The 17,331-nt window shown below is 37.1% G+C and overlaps 1 protein-coding gene across 1 annotated transcript in view; it reads left to right on the top strand.

The window, feature by feature from the left end:
* Positions 1-17,331, top strand: part of LOC122362472 (ras-specific guanine nucleotide-releasing factor 1-like) — a 21,403-nt gene that overhangs the window by 1,328 nt on the left and 2,744 nt on the right. Inside the window, exons 2-19 of the mRNA XM_043263917.1 lie at positions 1,207-1,354; positions 3,177-3,269; positions 3,877-4,130; positions 5,050-5,129; positions 5,272-5,465; positions 5,882-5,991; positions 7,066-7,184; positions 7,721-7,881; positions 8,883-8,946; positions 9,125-9,267; positions 9,407-9,489; positions 9,565-9,813; positions 12,777-13,147; positions 14,219-14,338; positions 16,341-16,511; positions 16,606-16,712; positions 16,853-16,965; positions 17,102-17,162. Of these exons, the coding sequence (XP_043119852.1) occupies positions 1,241-1,354; positions 3,177-3,269; positions 3,877-4,130; positions 5,050-5,129; positions 5,272-5,465; positions 5,882-5,991; positions 7,066-7,184; positions 7,721-7,881; positions 8,883-8,946; positions 9,125-9,267; positions 9,407-9,489; positions 9,565-9,813; positions 12,777-13,147; positions 14,219-14,338; positions 16,341-16,511; positions 16,606-16,712; positions 16,853-16,965; positions 17,102-17,162 (2,607 nt within the window). The 5' untranslated portion in view covers positions 1,207-1,240. The remainder of the gene's footprint in view (positions 1-1,206; positions 1,355-3,176; positions 3,270-3,876; positions 4,131-5,049; positions 5,130-5,271; positions 5,466-5,881; positions 5,992-7,065; positions 7,185-7,720; positions 7,882-8,882; positions 8,947-9,124; positions 9,268-9,406; positions 9,490-9,564; positions 9,814-12,776; positions 13,148-14,218; positions 14,339-16,340; positions 16,512-16,605; positions 16,713-16,852; positions 16,966-17,101; positions 17,163-17,331) is intronic.

Consider the following 17,331-nt stretch of genomic DNA (forward strand, 5'->3'; position numbering starts at 1 on the left):
ATATATATTTAGAGAATTCCATCACAAATAATAAAGACATTTCCTGTCACAAATTTTTATATTTAAATTAAAAGCTGTTTGTATTTATAAAAGAATTGTCATGCGTATGGTTAGCAGGAGAGCACACAACGAGCATAAAGGGAACTAAAAAGTTTTAATCTACTCGGAGATGAAAATAAATATAACTACAGGCAGATAGGACAAAATCACACGCACATAAAGACGAGATCGGACAAACAGAACTGAAATCACAGGACATAAATACACCAGGTAAATCACTAAATTAATCACACACAGCTGAAGACAATAAAAGACAATTAACTAAAGTGGGTTACACGGGACACATGGCACACGACAAAAACAATAACAAAGTCCAGAGAACGTGACAAGAATAATTCAAATGTATCAGATTTCCACATAAATATTAAGCAGCACAATTTTTTTTACACTGATGATAATAAGAAATTGTTAAGAAAATGATTTCTGAAGGATCACGTGGATCACTAAAGGAATGGAGTAATGATGCAGAAAATGTAGATTTGCCAACACAAGAATAAATTACATTTTAAAATATATTAAATTAAAATAAATGCAGCCTTGCGCGGTTTTTGAACAGTAGTGTATGTGTGGTTGTTGCATTTAATTATTTCACCAATTAAGTAACAGCAGATTTAATTATAAGTTTTGAATGCATTAAATAACAGACGCACAAAAGATGCTCTTTCATAATCAGAAGGTCTAGTTTATTTTTAAGGAGAAGTGTCTCTGTAGAGCGGGTCTGTATTTGTGATGAAGGCGGATGGTGCTCCTTTCTGGTCTCAGTCTGTACTGGAGGACTATTTTGGCTGTTTATCTCTGGATGCCCTGCAGCAGTTCTAAATCTGTGTGCATAAACATGAAGGCGTCTGGATTTGCTTGCTGTTTTGAGATAAGCGCTGCTCCAACAATTCTGTTTAATTGTTGAATTTGAGCATTCACAGTTTGCTCTGATAAAGTGTATGCTTATGGGGTTACGTGTTAACACTGTGTCTCTGCTAATGAGCTTTATTTCTAGTATAACGTGATGTTCCTGATTGTGAGGAGTGTGTGTGTGTGTGTGTGTGTGTGTGTGTGTGTGTGCACAGTCATGTTTGTGTCCTGTATGCCTTTGCGGATGGATGTGTGTTTGTATTCATATGTGTGTGTGTGTGTTTGTTCTGTGTGCAGCTACAGAAACCTGGCCACCGAGCATGAAACGCTCATGCAGAAGTACCTCCATCTACTCCAAATCGTGGAGACCGAGAAAACAGTTGCTAAGCAACTTCGACAACAGATAGAAGATGGGGAGATTGAGATTGAACGTCTAAAATCAGAGGTAAAATTTGTAATTCAAAGTGCAGTGGAGATTGTTTATGTATAGCGAACATGCCAAAATCCAGTCGAATATATCAGCATGCATACAGCGTATAAAGATGATTCTGCCTCTCAGAAGTGGAATGCTGTCTGGGAAATAAGTGCATAGTTAAATATTCAATGGTTTGTTTGAAAAGCTAGTCAACTTAAAACCCGGTATGAAAAGGCTGGTTTCAGGTTCACCTGACTCCAACATGGTTTACATAAGATGTTTTTGCACAACAGAATAAAAAAAAAAAAACCTAGTGAAAAATAGACAGGCCTACTTAAATACCATTTTATTTGTATACTTAAAGTTAAACACAACAGATTTTGTGCTTAATGAATTTTAATTGTGCAGAATTGGTGCTAAAGTCTAACTAAAGATATGCTGAAGTTCATAGCAAGTATACTTTAGGTCTGCTTTAGATATCTTGTATTTAAAAAACAATATTATTCAAAGTACATACTTTCCTCATCGATAATGACATTAAAATACATTTTAAGCTTATACGAAAGAAATGTGCACTGCAATATTAAACTCCGAAGTGTAATTTTGTAAAGGGACAGTAAAGGAATAGATTTGAACTATACTTAGTATAAAATAAATGTTTTAAAATGTATTATGTTTATACTATTGTTTTACTGGCATTATTCTGGAATAAGTGGATTTTAAAAAACTAGTATAATTGGAAACCTTAAAACTAAAATTCGAACTTACAAATAACTCAATAATATAATTTTACATTTTGATATAGTATTACAAAATTTATCATGCACTGTATAAAAAGCCAAATAAAATACAGCTATGGTTGCCAGAAATTCACTGAAATACAGATAACCAATTAACAGGTTTTACGTTAACACACAATTTTTCAGAAAAAGACTTCTTCAGTGACAATTCTGACCCTTCAGCATTATCAGTAAATCTTATTATATTTTAATTCAAGGTGTATTCTAGCTCTAATTATATAAGAATGAGATTAAAACGAGATTCTTTTCTTTTTCTTCCCTATTTTTTTTCTTGTTACATAGATTTATACTTTAGCTTGTCCCAATAGATAATTTAAAACGATCTAATGAAACTAATATTACAGCATACACATGAAAAAAAAAACCCGGAAAACTAGTCTGCCCCTCTTATTGACTTGTCCGTCGTTGGATGACTAGTCAATCATCGTGACCCATATTACATGCTCATTTCTTTTCTGAAAAGGAAAATAGTAGAGAGAATGAAAAGTGGTGTGAGAGGCATTTGGTTTTCAAGAGCTTTCTCCAGACTACTTTGCACTTCACTTTGCATCTCTGCTCATAAAAAACGGCTCTCCAGGAGAACTATGATCCCTGCTGTATTCTTCATCAGCCAGATCAAATAGTCATTTTACTTTAAAGTGCAAATGGAGCTGGCTGTATGAAATGGTGTGCTGAATATGCATGACCCCAGATGTATTGTGTGCGTCGCATCCTTGGTCCGCAGCATAATAAACTCTTTCAATCCGCTTCCAATAAATGGAGCACTCACCTTCAGACTGCGCTGGCCAGCTCCCATCTCTTTTGTGTCCCCAACGTTTCCCTTTCAAATTGCAGGGCCGTGTAATAATTTGAAAGTTTGTGCACCCTAAGCATCGGAAATCACCTGAGTGGCATCTGAGAGCTTTGATAGGGCGAGTGTTTGTGCCACACTGTGCTGGCACTGATTTGGCCTGACTCAATCACTTTGTCAGCATGCTGGGAAGTAGTGAGGGAAGGAATTTTTTTGCTAAGGAAGTGTCGACTCTGCCATTTTTATTGCTGTTTTGTTGCAGATCGCGGCCATGCTCAAAGACAATGAGAAGATTCAGTCGAATCCCACCACTGCACCTAGTGATGATGATTCAGAAATCAAGAAAATCAAGAAAGTAAGACTTTGGTCACTCAGATGTAGTTCGAAACCTAGTGAGCTGCCTACAGAGGTAGCACCCTAACTGTCATAGAACCTTATAAATGACTGATTTAATGTTTTGTGGACATGCATATAGAAACACACACACACACACACACACACACACACACATATATATATATATTTGTGGCTATGCTAAATAAAAACATTTTTATTATTATATTTTATGCCATTTTACTATATTATTACATTACCTTTTTTTTTGCATTTTTCATATTCTGCAAGGTGTGCACTTGGTAAACCTATGACCACAACTATATTTTAGATTTTAAATACTCAGTAAATTACATATTATGTATTTATTTAACTATTTATATATTTAAAATTATGGTAAGACTTTGCAATAAGGTGTCACATGTATTAACTAACATGAACAAACTATGAACAATGCATTTATTATAGTATTTATGTATGTATTATTTTGCATACTATGTAATTTTTTGTATTATTTATTTATACACATTTCATGATTGTTCAAGGTATTTTTTAATGAATTGCTCATGTCTACTCAGTTCAGATCTATTGATTCTATTGATGGATTCTTATTAATTCTGCTGCTCCAGGTGCAAAGCTTTCTGAGGGGCTGGATGTGTCGGCGAAAGTGGAAGACCATCATTCAAGACTACATCCGTTCGCCACATGCAGAGAGCATGAGGAAGAGGAACCAAGTCGTCTTTAGCATGCTGGAAGCAGAGGCTGAATACGTCCAACAGCTCCACATCCTTGTCAACAACTTCTTGAGACCGCTTCGCATGGCTGCCAGCTCGAAGAAACCGCCCATAACTCATGATGATGTCAGCAGCATATTCCTCAACAGGTAAGCACCAGTTTCAAATAGAAATAACCCGCATGCTCAGCAGGAGAAACATTTAAAATGAGTTCACTTTAAAATCTTGTTTCTCCTGAACAGCAGAGATTAGACATCACCTGCTTCTATTGTTTCTTCTTTGATATTGTCTGTGTGTCTTCTCTGGTGAAGTAGAAGGGATCTCAAAAATGTCTTAGACTAAAGGTCTTTCCAGACCATTTTTTTGCAACATTTAAAGTATCGATATAGAATCTATGCGCTAACTTAAAGTTAACTAAAGTTAAATGGAAAAAATAGCATCAGGCACATGAGAAATTTTATAGATAAATGGCATTTCCATCAGCTGTATAGCTGTAAAAAGTTAAACACTTTTAAAATTAAAAAAGTTTTTTTCTATTTACTTTGATATTTCCAGAACCAGAAGATAGTTTAATTAAATTTAAAACTAAATCTTTGCAGAGCTGAAACACATACAAACAAACCATATACATAAAGCCAAATATGTCTCGTATTTTAAAGCAGTCAATGCAATTTGGAAAACAAGTCAATCAAAAATATATGTGTGTGTGAAAGTATTCAGATGTAACCCCCTTTGTAATATTCAACATTTTTGTAATGTAACTGTAACTAATTTATTTAAACATTTTCACATATTACAGTCACATTTATTTTGGTCATTGGTCATATGACTCTGAAGATTGGATTAATGACAATGTTATATATAACATATAATATTTAATGATAAATATTTGGTTGTGCCATCACAGAAGAAAATTCCATTAAAAAAAAAATCAAACTAGAAAACGTTTTTACTGTATGTTAGTATAAATGTGGCCCTGGTGAGCATGCAGTATAAAGCATTTTAAAAATCTTACAGGAATAATGAAACACTCGCGTTGTTGTTTACATATGCTGTTTGTTTCTGCAGCGAAACCATAATGTTTCTGCATCAGATATTCTACCAAGGGTTGAAAGCTCGAATAGCAAGCTGGCCAACATTAGTCTTGGGTGAGTGCACTGCCAGAGCATTTGGCAACCAACAGCAAAGAACATTCTGTAGACTCTTCAAACTGCAAGCTAGCTTTTTCAAAGGGTGCCGCAGATTTGAGGTCCAGTCACACTGACTCTGATCTTCCTTCCTGTCCTTCAGCCGACCTATTTGACATCCTGCTGCCCATGCTGAACATCTACCAGGAGTTTGTACGTAACCACCAGTACAGTTTGCAGATCTTGGCCCACTGCAAGCAGAACCGCGACTTCGACAAGCTGCTTAAACAATATGAAGCCAAACCTGACTGTGAGGAGCGCACACTGGAGACGTTCCTCACATACCCCATGTTCCAGGTGACCATAATCTTTCATTCAGACTCTCATTACCATGCTATGAATCACAAGCTGGCTAGTAGCACATGGCAGGTCCTCGTGTGCTTTTTTAGTCCTTTTAAAGTAGGATTTTTTAGTGTATTCTGGGCCATAATGGCTTTTTTCTTGTAGAGTAAGCAGTTTCCATGTGATCTAGTCTAGCGAGGTCTACTTTGGGCTTTGCAGCGTTGGTAATAAATGTGCTGATGAGTGATAGAGCTCCCCTCTAAGCCTCCTCTGCAAGAATATGGTGCACACTGTTAGCAAAGTTGTGTTTGGATTTCCATGCACATGACTAAGTGTGGACATGATGAGTGTGTTTGTTGCAGAAGGCAAAAAAAAAAAATCGAAAACTACCCTCCTGTCTGACATTATGACATGTGCTTCTTGTCTGGCAGATTCCTCGTTACATACTGACCCTCCATGAGCTGTTAGCACATACACCGCATGAGCATGTGGAGAGAAACAGCTTGGATTATGCCAAGTCAAAGCTGGAGGAGCTTTCCAGGTACGTCAAAATCCCAAAACGACCCATCCATGGCCGTGTGTGAACATCGCTACATTATTTCTACACTACTCACAGGTTATCAACCTTATTTGTGAGTGAAGCTGTAATTCGTTCCTGAAACCAGATCATCAAATCAATTGCTAAATGCTATATAAGAGTGTTATTTCCTCACCACTATTGGCACCAAATGGAACTGCAATCCGACTGGACTGAACATAATACCATGGTGCCAGTTTGAGGCTGCGCTTTTTTTTGTCCAAGGGCTTGATAATTCTACAGGAAGTGTATACTTTTAAGTATATGGGTCACATTTAATAACAGGATTTAGATATGTAGTTTTCCGTGTCATTTTAGATTACTTTCTGTTCCATTCTGTGGTTATTTGTTTTCAGAGTGTCTTATAGTTTCAGTTTATTTATTTTGTAGGATTTTATTGCCAAACTTAGTGTCTTAAATTATATTTACATGTATTATTAAATCTTATCATTATCATTTGAGTGACATTTTCTAGTGTTGTTGATAGTATTATCTAGTGGCATTTTAATGTTTAATGAAGACAAATCTAAAACTAAATTATTTTTGTAATTATGTAATTATTTTTGTTTGACTTTGAGTTATGTTTGGAAACATGAAATATTTGCAAATAAAATATGTATGACTATGTACTTTGGAATCATAAAATATTGTTTAAAAATGCATTGTTATATTTTATATAAAAAATAAATTGTGCAATATATAAATTGATAACATTAATATACGGGCATTATATTTTATTTAGTTTGATAAAATATAGCGTGAAATTTATTACTACAGTATGTTTTATAAGTATATATTAAACTATGCAATACACAAAAAATGCATACAGTCATATTTTAGTTATATAAATAAAATTCAACTATTTTTCATAACTCAAAAGCTAACTAAAATAATATCAAAATTCTCACATATAATTTCTGTGAAACGAAAAAAGTTTTTACTTTCGTTCAGTTTCTGCTACAGTAGAATCAGTGTTTAAATAAAATATATGTGACAAAGATAACATCTCTGAGTGCTAAAATGATGTTATTTCCACAGGATCATGCACGATGAAGTTAGCGAGACGGAGAACATTCGGAAGAACCTCGCTATCGAGCGTATGATCGTGGAGGGCTGTGAAATTCTCCTAGACACCAGCCAGACCTTTGTCAGACAAGGTGAACTCCCAACACACACACACACACACACAAATCCTCCTGAGCGCTCTGCTGAAAGGGCCCACAGATCCCTGATAAGAAGACGTTTGGATTCTCCTTTCCTTCTGTTCTTTTCTGCAAACTGTCACTCTTGTCACCTCTTATTGTCAAGCCCCCCCACCTCCCTCTTCTCCCCTTCCCACTCCAAGGCTTTTCTGGGCTGCCCTCTTTTCCCTGCCAGCACAAAGCGGAGCGTTAACTCAAAGGATTGGGCACCCTAATCCTGCTAGTCTCTGTAGAGCACAGTGTGTTCAAAGACCAGACCAACTCTTTCATTTCCAAGTGTAATCACATTTTTACCAGTCAAACCTGGTGTTGAGCCCAAGATCGGAAATGTCACTGATGCGCTGCAGGATACGAAGACACGAGGAAACTGATAAGAGTCTGATAAGAACATATGTCAATCCAGTATTTCACCATGTGCTGGCATAGCACCTGTCTGCTTTGCGTTTCCCAGCAGGGCTAACGCTTCCTGCGTCTCCACGCATGTTTTTCAGGATCTCTGATACAAGTGCCCATGAGTGAGAAGGGCAAGATCACCCGTGGCCGACTGGGCTCTCTGTCTCTGAAGAAGGAGGGAGAGAGGCAGTGTTTCCTCTTCTCCAAACATCTGATCATCTGCACTAGGGGCTCTGGAGGAAAACTACACCTCACCAAGGTGAAGCTTCATGCACTGCATTACACACTCTTAAAAAAGCAGATAATAGGCCGGGGGTGGTAGGAAGAAGATATATATGGTAGGACAGTTTTAAAGCTCTCTCAGCACATATTTTTCATTCATATACATGCATTTTGTTTTCACCCATTCTTAGGATATGAAGGAACGTTTCTTAAAACTTGTAAAAATAAACATTGCCATTAAATGCAATAAAAATGCAAAAAAAAAAATGCAATAATTACATTTTGTAACAATAGTTTTTAATGAATGGCTAACAATTTTTCACTTTTTTAAAGCTATTTTTGAGATTAAGTAACTTTTGTAGATTAAGATTTTAATTCACTTTGCAACATGGATATGTAATAAAAATAAATGTAAGAACAACAACAATAATAATAATAATGTAAATTATGCATTGATTCTTGGAAATAAAATAGCAAATAATAGAATAGAATGGAATTATCAAATTAATTGATTATTTAACAACAATAATATTAATCATGTTTTAACGTATGATCACCATGTTATCAACTTTTTAACCTTTTTTTAAAATGTATCTATACACCATGTAGTGCAATACTTTATGGCATAATATTAAAAATGTTCTGTCACAGCAGAATGATCCATTGTAATATTAAAATAAAAAAGAAAAAACACTTGAAATCTAAAACATGGAATTCAAGATAAAAACGGTTAGTTTATTTTTTGTTTGTTTGTTTGTTTTTTAATTTGTATCGTTCTGTAATTTGTCCGAGGATAATGTGTAAATGTATCAGGTTCCTTGTTAAACCAGTAAAATGTTATGTTGTGCCCAGAAATGGGTGATTACCGCCTTCAGCTGACTGTAATTTTACCGCATTCAATAAGCCACTATTGCTCCTGGTCTGTGGGGAAATTCAAGAAAGAGATCCTCGCCGCAATCACTGTTTAAGTACGGCTGCTATTGATTATTTGATAGATTCTTAGAGCATGTCTGACTGTTGCTTGTCTCCGGATGGCAGAATGGAGTGGTGTCTCTCATTGACTGCACACTGATAGAGGAACCAGAGGGCACAGATGACGAGTGTACGTATCAAAACTTTTGGTTTGATCTTAAACATACCATAAAATATGTGCGAAAGCAAAAGGAGGCTAACAACGATAAGAGGCCTTGTGATATTGGCACGTTATGGAAGTGGATCCAAGCACAAAATCTAATCACGACAGACCAGAGTATCGTCACGTTTTTCTATTTTCTCTTCAGCCAAGTCAGACAAGAGCGGTCAGGACATGGAGCACCTGGATTTTAAGATTGTGGTAGAGCCCAAAGACAGCCAGTCCTTCACCATCATCCTGGTGGCCTCCTCACGGCAAGAGAAGTCAGCCTGGACCAGTGACATCAGCCAGGCACGTCTGCTCACATCAGATAACACTGAGTGATCCACGCAGCCCTGGGCAAGACCTTCTCCTTTTACTCGCGTCCTGCGGTTCAAATACTGTCCTCACGGTCTTTTTTTCTTCTTTTCTTTTACACTCTTTATTACAGTGCATAGATAACATTCGTTGTAATGGGCTGATGATGAACGCCTTCGAGGAGAACTCCAAAGTCACTGTGCCCCAGATGATCAAGTAAGCACTGGAAGAACGGCGCTATCCTTTTATTAATATGCAAATCACTTCTAACAATCCGTGTCACATGTTTAGGTCTGATGCCAGTTTGTACTGTGATGACGTGGATATCCGCTTCAGTAAGATGATGAACTCCTGCAAGGTGTTGCAGATCCGCTACGCCAGCGTGGAACGCCTGCTGGAGAGGTTGACTGACCTGCGATTCCTCTCCATCGACTTCCTCAACACCTTCCTGCACTCCTACCGCGTGTTCACCAGCGCTGACGTGGTGCTCGACAAACTCATCACCATCTACAAGAGGCCTATCAGTGCCATACCAGCCCGGTGAGCCACACAGACATTTTTATTTTTTGGCGTACAGAAGATGAGGACACCTGAGATGCATAGAGATGTATCTCATACATACAGTTGATGTCAAAAGTTTACATCCCCCTTTCAGAATCAAAATGCAAAAAGGGATCATACTAAATTAATGTTATTGTTTATTCAGGACTGACTTTAATAAGATATTTCACTTAAAAGAGGTTTACATATAGTCCAGAAAATAATAGGTAAGTTTATAAAAATTACCCCGTTCAAAAAAAAATTAATACTGTGTTGTTATAATTTGTCATAAGTAATTTGTTTACTCCGTTAAAAAGATTAAATATTATTTATTTAAAAATACGCAGCCGCTCAAAAGTTTGGGGTTAGTAATTTTTCTAAAGAAATAAGTGTCTTTTATTCAGTAAGGATGTGATAAATTAATACAAAAGTAAAAGTAAAGACATAATGTTAGAAAGTATTTCTATTTAGAATATGCTGTTTAGTTAAAAATTTTTCAAATAATCCTGAAAAAGGCATCAGAGGTAAAAACAAAATTATAATGAAAGCATCTATTTCCAACATTGATAATAATGAGCATATTGATAATAAAACAAAATTAATTCTGAGAGATCATGTGACACTTAAGACTAGAATAATGGCTGATGAGTAATTTGGCTTTTGGATCACAGGAATAAATTATATTTTGAACTATAATAAAATTGAAAACTATTTTTTTAAATTCAAATAATATTTCACAATATGCCTGTTGCTTCGATGAGCAAAAGACTCTTATTAAAAAAATGTAAAACATGTGACTGAACCCAAACTTTTGAATTTATTAATTTGATGTCAAAACATTTTTTTAGCAGCTGTGATCATTTCTATTTTCATTGTCACATCATCTTTCAGAAATAATTCTAATATACTGCTTTTGCTGCTCAAGAAACATTTCTTATCATCACAACTTCTCTGTTCTGCTGCTCAGTGTTTTTGCAGAAACCGTAATACATTTGATCAAGATTCTTTGATGAATTAAAAGACTTTTTGAATGCATTGTAAATATAACAAACATATTAAAATAAAGTAGTCAACCTATTTAGTTGGTCGTTGGATGTCCTATCATGATCCATCGCTAATTCTGCACTTTTTTTATGCCATTTGATTGAAGTGTATCTTGGCACACATATATAAATGCACATGCAGCTCTTAATTAGCAGCAGCTCTTTGCTTTGCTGGAGTTGTGTTCTTGTGTGAGAGAGAATGCGCAGAAAAAGCGATTCAGTGTGATAGGAGAGAGGTCACACCAGTGTTTGTCACCCTATAGTGAGAACAAGCGAGCGTCTGCGTGCGTACGGGATAAAAGGAGAGAAAAGAGAGCGAAATAGAGAGAAAGCCAAAGGGGAAGGGAGTGAGATGTGCTGGAGTTGCTAAAGGCTTGCGAGAGGTCACACTAATGTGTGTCGCCCCGCTCTATGTATGTGTGTGTTCTGCTGGAAACAGCAGTAATTGGGCCCTGCTTCATCGCCTGTGTGCCTGCCTGACTGAAGCATCTCAGCGGGGCTCTGTCGCCATCACCTTAGCAACCGGCCACTCTGCTGCAGGACCCCACCCTCCGCCCGTGCCGCATCTGCGAGATGAAATATTTAGTGTGCACGTTTTGCAGCCTCTCTCCCTCGCTCTCTCTCCCTCTCTCTCTCTCNGTTGGCTCCGGAGACGGAGATCCAGGCAAATCGGTAAGAGCCGGGGACCTCCCACACACCCACAGCCTGCAGCACCCACTCTCCCCTGGGCAGACTGCACGGCTGTGATGCCTCCCCAGACCTCCCCCGCTCAGCTGCCCTGCCTCAGCTCCAACGGTCACCCAGACTGTCATAAGAGGGGCTATTTCTGTGCAGGCATGACGTGTAGGGGTGGCTCGATGTGTGGGAAAGCTTCTCTGCAATGCTCTCCAACCTTATAGAGAGATGTGAAGAGTAGGCTGTTTATGCTCCGCAGAGACGCTTCTTTCTGTCAGCGCATATACCCCGAGCACACCGCGCGGTGTTGGGAAGCCATTATGGGCTAAAACATGAGCTGCAGTGCGAGGCAAAGATGTAACTGTTGTATTTTTGTAGGCTAGTGGTGCGTCGATGGTGGTTTACTAAATCTGCACTTTTTTAAAGGTGAAACGTGTGTGAAAAGTGAAAAATTCGTGTTTTTTCAGAGAGGTTCCCATTGGTCCGAGTTTTAGCTTTACGTTGATCTTCAAACAAACACGGTCATTATCATGACTTGTTTAACCAATCATCTATGTTATTTGTATTTAATGAGCGTGTTTTACTGTGGAAAAAAACTATTTACATTTTTATATGATCATAATTTAATATTTTTGTAGATTTTTCAATCATTATTTTATTTGAGGGGAATCATTTGAATGGCTTCTTTATCTTGCTTCTACAAAGTTGGAATGATAGAAAGTATTGAAAAAACGGAAGAAAAAAAATTACGGTGCCATTAAAATGTTTGGGGTCTTTAAGATCTCTTATGCTCACTAACAAGTCCTTTAAGCTCAGTAAGGTTGCATTTATTTGATTAAAAAAAACGGTGATAATGTGAACAATTATTACCATTACTTTTTTTTTTTATTGTCAAAGTTGTCAAAAAAATCGGTTGTGCTTCTTAATATTTTTGTGGAAACATGATACATTCTTTCATGTTTCTTTAATGAATTTAAAGTTCAAAAGAACAGCGTTTATTTATTTTTAAAAAATGATTAATTTAATGCATCCTAACACAGGTATTGCACCCAAATAAAAGTATTACATTTTTAAAATAAAAAAAAACTTTTAATTGTACTATATTTCACTTTAATTTGAAAGTCAATGAAATGTTTAAATTCCTTATCTGATATTGCATGTCCATATTTGACAGCCTCAGGAGGTTTAAATCAAGACAACATGGTCATTAAATCTACCCTCCCTCCTGCTTTTTTCAACACTTAGATCCCTGGAGCTGTTTTTCGCGAGCAGCCAGAACAACAAGCTCCTCTATGGAGAGCCACCAAAGTCGCCCCGTGCCAGCCGCAAGTTCTCCTCCCCACCCCCACTGGCCATCACCAAGACCTCGTCCCCCAACCGCCGCCGCAAACTGTCCCTCAACATCCCCATCATCACCGGTGGGAAGGCTCTGGACCTGGCTGCCCTTAGCTGTTCCTCCAATGGCTATGCAAGCATGTACTCCTCCATGTCCCCTTTCAGCAAGACCACGCTGGACATCAACAAGCTCTATGTGTCCAGCCCTATCACCAGCAAGATTCCTGATGATGGTGAAGGCAAGACGGACAAGGCTGATGAAGTTTCGCTGTGCAAACAGGGTGAGGACATAATGCTAATTTTCAGTAGTGCCAGAATCATTTTTGTTTCTCGGCCACAGCGTAAACAAAAAAAAACACTGCTTTATTTTTTCTATTATATTCATAACCTTATTAATAAAATGGTAACACTTGGTAACGCAAAGTCTTTATGTATAATGCATTATAAAAGTAGTAGTTAGTGCTTTCAAATGACAAATAGGCACACATGCATGTATACATTTTAGAAAATAAATAACATTATATTAAATATTATATGAGTATAAATATATGAGTATAAATACAGACATACTGTGTGGGTATTTATATGTACATTATGCATATACACAAAACACACATATATTATGCAAACAAAAACTATCAATTAATCGTGATTGTTTGAAAGCACTACTAATAATACAGTATGCTTTATAATGCACCTTATAATGCATTGTACAATATCATGAATAATTGGAACCACAGTTAATACATTTTAGCACTTATAAATATATCGTTACATATTGTTGAATTTTAAATTGAGGCATAATTATCTACAACAAGATATAATGTATCGCAATACACATTATGAATAATTATGATACATAATGACCTAATAATAACCCTTATAATGCATTATGCAAAAAGTCTTTAAGCAAAGTGTTACCTAAATATTATTATTGATCATTTTATATAATGTTTTACAAATATTTTGGTATTATTATTTGAGTATATACATGTCTGTATATATTGTTATAATAAAGTAGTCAGTCATTTATATACTATTACAGTATTTGATTTTTATTTTGTTAAATATTTATTTTTGCCATTTTTAAGGACAGTGTTTAGACAGGAAACAAAGTTGGGGAGATAGAGGGGGCACGGAATTAGGAAAAGTTCACATTTGCTGTTCCAACAGTAATGTTGTCTGTTATTTTTATTTAATTTCATTTTGTCTTACAAACCCTTTTTTAATCATAGCAGTAGTTTTTAAACGCAAACTGCAAACTGTCACAATATGGTGGGATTGTACTGTTTCACGCGTCCGATATGTCATGCGTATGGATAACTGTAATGCCTATGACTGGTTTTCTCTAGACATTTCAGTGAGGGAGGAAAGCGACAACGACCAGATCCAGAGTGACGAGGCAGAGGCTGAAGTGTCGCCCACCAAATCACCCACCACTCCCAAAAACGTCAAATGCAAAAACTCCTCAGGTAGAAGACACTCTGTCCTAGACTTCCCTGCCATGTTGTTATCGCTCACTGACATGAAAACCAGAGCACCTGCATCTCACGCTGACAAGCCACCTGCACCCTTCAGACCAGCCAAATGTTGCATTTATCAGTGCCTCAAAATGGCAGACTCTCTGAGTGCTTAATTCAAAGGCCCATTCAGTTTTTTTTTTATTTTATTTTAAAGGTTTGCATATTCAGTTCTATTTAAAAACTACAGGTATCTTAGCATTTGAGATGTCTCTGTACACTGCTCGTTTTTTGTTCCCACGTGTCGCTCCCGTTTTAAAGCGCACGCCGTATCTGTAAACGTCTGAAGTGATCCTGAGGACGTAGATGGAAGCCTCGCAAGACACGATTCGTGCGAAATCTCATTAATTCTGTAGCTTTAAAAAAAAAAAAAAAGCTCAGGGAAACGCCAAAGGAGGCGTGAGTAGGTGTTTGGAAAACTTGTGCCATAGCAACCATTAGCATGTATTCTCTCTGCCACCCCGGTTACAGGGTTTGTTTGAGTGCGGTCGATGCACTGCAACAGTACTGTCTCTCCTTGCTTTCAAAACGAAATTAAATAGGGTTCAAAGGTCAACGACGACCCTGCTGATTCATATGTGTTACGCAGTGATGCCATTAAGCTTTAGAAGGCTGCAGAAGAATAAAGCATGTTACCCTTTTTTTTTCTGAACCCCTTCTGAAGAATGCAGCGACAAACTTGTTTTCTTTTAAAACGCTGCTTTTGGTATTTTCTGAGAGTGTATTTGAGACATACATCTTAGTGAAATGATGAGCTATTTTTAGTCTCAACCATCTTGAGAACCAGAGCCCTGCCTATTGTCTTGATGAAGACGCAGTCTGTGATTTTATGTTTCGTACCACCACCTGCTGGATGCTTAGATGCTCTACATCGTTGCCGCATCATCAGTCTTTTGCTCCAAAAAGGCATTTTTCATATTATAACATGATGCATTAGCCTGTGGAAAGTGCTTGCAAGTACAAAACTAACGGTATGGAAATATGTGCTTATTTTGGTCTTGCTGACAGCCGCAAACAATCTGGGTTGTGCTTTTTGTTTAACAGTCGTCGGGTGCAGTAGATACTTGTGACATTTTCATATGTCATCATCGGAGGCTTATCCATTGTGGAGATAATGTCACTGCCTCCATTATTTCTGCATGAGTCCATCTTGTCTTATTTCACACCTGCTGTACCCTTAAAGAGGAAACACTCTGAAACCGTGAATTCACATTTACTGAATTTTTGTCTAGACCTTTTAGTTCTTGGGCTACCGGCAGGTGACATTTTGTATGTCTAACAAGTTTTAGATACAACATTATTCTTTTTCATTCAGCTTTTAATTCTCTCTTAGTTTACAGATTCAAACTTTGTACCGTAGTCCATTTTAGACTTAATTGTGCTGTTTACTCATTTCATTTATTCGTTTAAATTTATTTACTTTCTAAAATATTTCATATTGATGTTTTAAAGTCTTAAATTTAGATATTTTGAGACTCTTAGATTTCTCTAGATTTCTTAGATCTTAAAATATTTAATAATAATGATTGGAAATCTTTCTTATGAAATAATTCTTAAATTCTGGTTGTCCAACCGACTGTTAACTGATTATTAAATTGCTCTGCAACCATAAACATAACACTGTGATTGATGGTAGTTAAAATGTAATTAATATTATATTAATTGTTGTCATCATCATTTTTTCTAATAGTAGTACGATCAATAATAAATTTGATTTATTGCTTTGGCTTACATTTCTGTACATGTTCAGAAAATGTGGCTGACAGTGTTGGAATCATTCTAATATTTGCACACAGATCTATATAAAAAATGTGTTTATTTGATTATAACATTGATCTCTGAATTGGTTTTGAGCAGCTGGCTAATTCTGAAATGAAAGCTAAATTAACGTGGTATTAACCTCCATGCGTGTATTTAACTATCGTGTGTTCTGCTTGTGTTTCTCTCTGTGCAGAATTCTCTCTGTTCTCATACAATAATGGCATGGTGATGTCGTCCTGTCGGGAGCTGGATAACAACCGTAGCGCCTTGTCTGCCGCTTCTGCCTTCGCCATTGCTACTGCTGGTGCCAACGAGGGCACGCCGACCAAGGAGAAGTACCGCCGCATGTCTCTGGCAAGCACAGGTAGGATTCAGCAATCTGTTTCAATCTCTCATAGGCTGTGGATATTTGTTGCCTGGCAGAAGAGGGAATAATGTGAATTTTGATTGGTTATCAGGGTTCCCCACAGATCAGAGGAACGGAGATAAGGAGTTTGTGATTCGCCGAGCAGCAACTAACAGAGTTCTCAATGTCCTCAGGCACTGGGTGTCCAAACACGCGCAGGTCAGATGAAGCAAACATTACACACTTTTAAAAATAAAAGGGTTTTGCAGCAGATGGAAGATCAATTTTTGGGTTCTCAAAGAACCTATCGGTGATCAGTTTTTTAACATAAACATGTATTACTGTGTGCGCCGTTAAAGGACTTTGAAACCAACACTGAGCTCAAAATGAAAGTGATTAGTTTCCTGGAGGAAGTGATGCATGACCCTGAACTTCTGACCCAAGAAAGGAAAGCCGCTGCCAACATCATAAGGTGAGTTGAGTGTGTCTGCACACTGACAGAATCAGTGCTGTCCTCACGTATCCTGTCCTGCAATATTTAACCTTAAATGCTTGTCTTTGTAATTAAATCAGTGGTTTTGCTTGTTTTTTTCCTTCTTTTTGGACAGGACACTGACACAGGAGGATCCTGGTGACAATCAGATCTGTCTGGAGGAGGTGCTGCAGATGGTGAGTGGGGAGATTCTGGGTCATCCTCCAAATTACTCAACGTTTCAGTGCTGAAATGATCAGAACTTCAAGTTTGGGGAAAAAAGACACTTTCCTACTGTCACGTGCCACCCTCACCGATATTCTTAAAATGCAATCTTGTGACCTTTTACAGTTTTATTTATATATA

The sequence above is a fragment of the Puntigrus tetrazona genome, chromosome 18 (genome assembly GCF_018831695.1).
Source record: "Puntigrus tetrazona isolate hp1 chromosome 18, ASM1883169v1, whole genome shotgun sequence".
Lineage (NCBI taxonomy): Eukaryota > Metazoa > Chordata > Actinopteri > Cypriniformes > Cyprinidae > Puntigrus > Puntigrus tetrazona.